Here is a 4,745-nt window from a genome sequence, read left to right on the forward strand (position 1 = left end):
TGCAGTTGTACTATCAGCAAAAATGTGTGCATCAGAACCGCAGCACGCAGGACTTCCTTGTTTTCTTCTGTGTCTGTGGCTCAGTCCCGCCCCCGTCCTTTCTGTCCAGTGGGAGCAATGATCGTCACCCTCGTGGCTTTGTTTACAAGTTATAGTTTGTTTGCAAAAAAGCACAATGTGAATTCAAATCGCACCAAACGAAAAAAATAAAGTCCACTTTTGGTCCGGACCAAACAAGTGGACCAAAGGACTTTCCTGGTGTGAATATCACCCTATAATTCACACAGACTCACCAAAACTGGACAATAAAAGATTAGAAAAATGTTGCCTGGTCTGATGAGTCTAGATTTCTGCTGTGACATTCAGATGGTAGGGTCAGAATTTAGTGTCAACAACCTGAAAGMATGGATCCATCCTGCCTTGTGTCATCGGTTCAGGCTGCTGGTGGTGCAATGGTGTGGGGGATATTTTCCTGACACACTTTGGGCCCATTAGTGCCAATTGAGCATCATGTCAACACCACAGCCTACCTGAGTATTGTTGCTGACCATGTCCATCCCTTTATGACCACAGTGTACCATCTTCTGATGGCTAATTCCARCAGGATCACGCTCCATGTCATAAAGCACGAATCATCTCASACTGGTTTCTTGAACACAACAYTGAGTTCACTGTACTGGAATGGCCTCCACAGTCACCAGATCTCAATCCAATAGAGCATCTTTGGGAGGTGGTGGAACAGGAGATTCTCATCATGGATGTGCAGCCGACAAATCTGCAGCAACTGTGTGATGCYATCATGTCAATATGGACCAGACTCTCTGAATGTTTCCAGTACCTTGTTGAATCTCTGCCACGAAGGATTAAAGCAGTTCTGAAGGCAAAAGGGGTCCAATCTGATACTAGCAAGATGTACTTAGTAAAGTGGCCGGTGAGTGTATGTCCGTATGAAATCACTGAAGCACCTGTTTGACATTCCTTCAAAACTCTTCCCTTAGAAACCARTCTGCAGACCTTAAAAACATGACACGTCTGTGTTGTTCTTTACCAGGATGGATGGATATGGAATTAGATTAATTGGAGATTAACTAACATAGATGGAGGAGGTCCAAGGCTGATCAGACTGAGACTCAGAGGGTTCTGAGGAAGAGGAGTTTGTTTGCGAGGTGAAGGTGTAGTTGTAAGTACTTACGTTTCAGAAGAAATTTGGGCTGTTAGTACCGTAATTTTTTAATCTCTGATAAATTTTATTTTGGTTTACATTTACAGTATTTTCTGTAATATTTACAGTATTTCATTTTTCTGACAAAAAAAATGTCACGGAATCAATAAAATCAGCACCAAAGCATTTCTGATTCTTTGCAATAAGGAACATTTGACACCCTTTGTAGAAAGATAAATGACTTGAAAGTGATATAACATGGTACAAAGACAAGCAATGGTGCACTGAGTGCTTTGGTGTCCATTATGYAGTGACTGAGTGGAAAACCTCAGACACTTGGTTGTAAGTTGTGTTGTTTGAAGGCAGCATTTGCTTTTGTTTCATATTTTAAATGTTTTGACTCAGTGAGAGCCTTTTGCAAACAAAATGTGTTCCTTTGACAATCAGTGTCACTGTTTAGGCCTGTGTGTTCACTGCTCTGAAAATGTGGACTTTGAGTTGACTACTACATCAAAGCAACCAAGAAAAACTGTGACAAATTTAAGAATTAATTTTTACCTGCTGTCATTGTCCATTTAAACACTTCTTGTTGAGTGTTGTGTGCGTTTGTTTGTTGTTTATGATTTTGGCAAGTGGGGGATAGTTTTATTAAATGTGTTAAGGGAACAGAATTGGCCATTTGGTTTAGAGAATTGGGTTTTGTGTTTTAGCAATAGAGGAAAAACTGTAGGTCAGTATCTTTAGAGCCAACCAAGTTAGAGCCATGTTTGTGTTTACTGAGGTCAGTTGGCTGTGGCAACCATCTTGAACTGAGTTGACTCTGAGAGTTTCATTGAAATCCATTCACTGGTTCATGGGAGAGTTTGCTAACAGAAGGTGCATGCAATCACAAAAGCAGTTACACAATCACAATATTTATGATCACTCAAAAATGGTAACTCAGTAAAATATACAGACCTGTGTCTAGCTGCCAAAATGCAATTTTGAAATATTTGTACATCACAAAACGTTTGACACAAATCCACATCTGCAAACTGAACCATAAAATCTTTCTTTTCCACTTCCTGTTTGTCTTGGTGCGTTAAGAAGTGTAACTCTGTTTCTCCTTGCATATTTTTCTGCTAATTGTAATCAATGTGTGCTGATTGGARAGACTTTGAGTGCTGAGCACCTGCTGAAGGTGATTAGTGGTGCTGATTTTGGCACCCATTGTTCAAAATCTCAGTATCAGCTCAAATACCAGCATTATATTGTTTACTTTTAAAAGATAGGGGAGATTTTATTTTGTGTTTGACTGTAAGTCATAAAAGCACCAGAATGATATTTGAAGAAATAAGTATTTGTGAACTAATGTTGAATGAAAGAAGTGTGATGTATCATTGAATGTATACTGTAAATCAGATTGCTACAGAAACCCATGGACATGTGGGCGCCGACGTTGCTGCTCTGTGCTCAGAAGCTGCTCTGCAGGCCATCAGAAAGAAGATGACGCTCATCGATCTGGAGGAYGAAACCATCGATGCCGACCTGCTGAACTCACTGGCTGTCACCATGGAYGACTTCCAGGTATGAGACATGCAGAACACGGAGTGAAGCTTCTTCAGTTCAATATAAATACATTCAGCACAAGAAGATGAGGTAATAAGGAGTATCTCTTCATGACGAATGTGTCTTCTTGTCGATCCCCCCCCCCTCAGTGGGCGCTGAGCCAAAGCAACCCATCAGCTCTGAGAGAGACGGTGGCAGAGGTGCCTCAGGTCAACTGGGAGGACATCGGAGGACTGAACGAGGTCAAGAGAGAACTTCAAGAGCTCGTTCAGGTGAAATAAGCATTTACCTTTTGTGACGGCCTTTCATGCTGTGATCTTCTTCTGTTGAGAAATGATGGAGTTGAYAACATTACAGTGTGCATTAGGGTTGGTATTCAAGGATTCAARGAAGTTTTATTGTCATTCGCAACACACAAACATGTAGTGGAACAAAATTCTGTACCCAAGGTCCCGGTCTATCCAAAACAAATCTAGATAATAGAGAAAAACAATAAAAATACTCAAAAGATTTCAAAATTTTTACAACTACAAAAAAAAAAAAAAAAGAAAATCAGATATAAAATGTGTGCAACAATGCCAGAAATGCAAATATATGTGTATTGAATGTGCAGTTACAGTTTGTTTTTGTTTTGATTTTGAGGTCTTGTGTTCCAGTCTGTGGTTTTGAGTTTGTCTTACAGCTTCTGGAACGAAGCTGTTTCTCAGTCTGGTGGTTTTGCACCTGATGCTCCGCAATTTCCTTCCTGCGGGAAGTGGAACAAAAACTGTGTGTGCTAGGTGAGAGCGGTCCTTCCTGATGCAGGTGGTCCTCTTCCTGCATCTGGAGGTGTAGATGTCCATGGTGGTGGGGGAACTGGTTCCAACTAATTTCTGCACGGTCTTTATCACCCTCTGCAGAGCTTTCCTCTCTGCTACAGTGCAGCTTCCGTGCTACACTATAATGCTGGTGACAGGTTTCAGATTAAGGATTCAGAACAGGCGGAGACCAAACAAGTTTAAAGGTTTTATTTTGAAAACCAGAAGTTGGCGTCTCGTCGGACTCTCGGGGATGCACGCTCTGCTTTTAGCTGGATGAAACTCCTCRAAGGTAAGAGCTGTGCAGATTTTGTTTGATGAAGTCCGTGTGAYGAGAGTGGGGTAAGGCTGAGTGCGGTAGTCCAGAACTGGGTCAAGGGTCAGAGCCGGGAGATAAGAGAGCCGAAAACAAATCCAAATCACAAACCAAGTGGTGATGTCCAGAGAGGAGAAACGGGGTCTGTAGCCGAGGGTCAGAGGTAGCAAACAATCCAGGAGAGGAACAGGCTGTGGTCGGAGGTCAAAAGACAGGCAGAAGGTCAGAAATGTGAAATCAGGCAAGGATTTGACAAGGACGCTGGATATTTACTAGGCTGAGGCTGTTCAATAATCTGGCCCTAGTCTGGAGAGAGGCAGGAGCTTAAATAGGCCAAGGAACAGGTGATCAAAATGAAGGTGATTGCTGGAACAGAGAGGCGTGGCAGGAGACAGACTGAGTGACAGGCAAAAATGTGACAGCTGGAGCATAAAATGCTCTCCAAGCACATCTGTAAAAGGAGGCGAGGATTGAGCTTCCGAGTCCAGTCCGCTGCAGCCGTCTCAGGAGGTAGAGGCGCTGATGTGCCTTCTTGATCAGGCTGGTAGTGTTGTTGCTCCAGGTGAGGTTGTTGTTCAGGTGCACCCCSAAGTACCTGTAGCTGGAGACCACTTCCACTGCTGATCCTTTGACGTGCAGGGGGTGTGGGGGTGGATGTGTCTGCCCCTTCTGAAGTCCACAATCATTTCTTTAGTTTTTCCTGCAGTGATGCAGAAGTTGTTCTTCATGCACCAACTCTCCAGATGTTCCACCTCCTGCCTGTAGCCCGATTCATCACGATTTGTGATGCATGCAATCACTATTGTGTTGTCAGCAAACTTCACAATATGACAGTGTGGATGGCTGGGAAGACAGTCTGAAGTAAGTAAGTAAGTAAGTAAGTAAGTAAGTAAGTAAGTAAGTAAGTAAGTAAGTAAGTAAG

The 4,745-nt window shown here is 42.7% G+C and overlaps 1 protein-coding gene across 1 annotated transcript in view; it reads left to right on the forward strand.

The window, feature by feature from the left end:
• The window catches only part of zgc:136908, a 33,791-nt gene that overhangs the window by 20,761 nt on the left and 8,285 nt on the right, over nucleotides 1-4,745 (forward strand). Inside the window, exons 11-12 of the mRNA XM_014025988.1 lie at nucleotides 2,564-2,728; nucleotides 2,860-2,982. Coding sequence (XP_013881442.1) covers nucleotides 2,564-2,728; nucleotides 2,860-2,982 — 288 coding nt within the window. The remainder of the gene's footprint in view (nucleotides 1-2,563; nucleotides 2,729-2,859; nucleotides 2,983-4,745) is intronic.

Source organism: Austrofundulus limnaeus, unplaced genomic scaffold, assembly GCF_001266775.1.
Source record: "Austrofundulus limnaeus strain Quisiro unplaced genomic scaffold, Austrofundulus_limnaeus-1.0 Scaffold514, whole genome shotgun sequence".
Taxonomy (NCBI): Eukaryota; Metazoa; Chordata; class Actinopteri; order Cyprinodontiformes; family Rivulidae; genus Austrofundulus; species Austrofundulus limnaeus.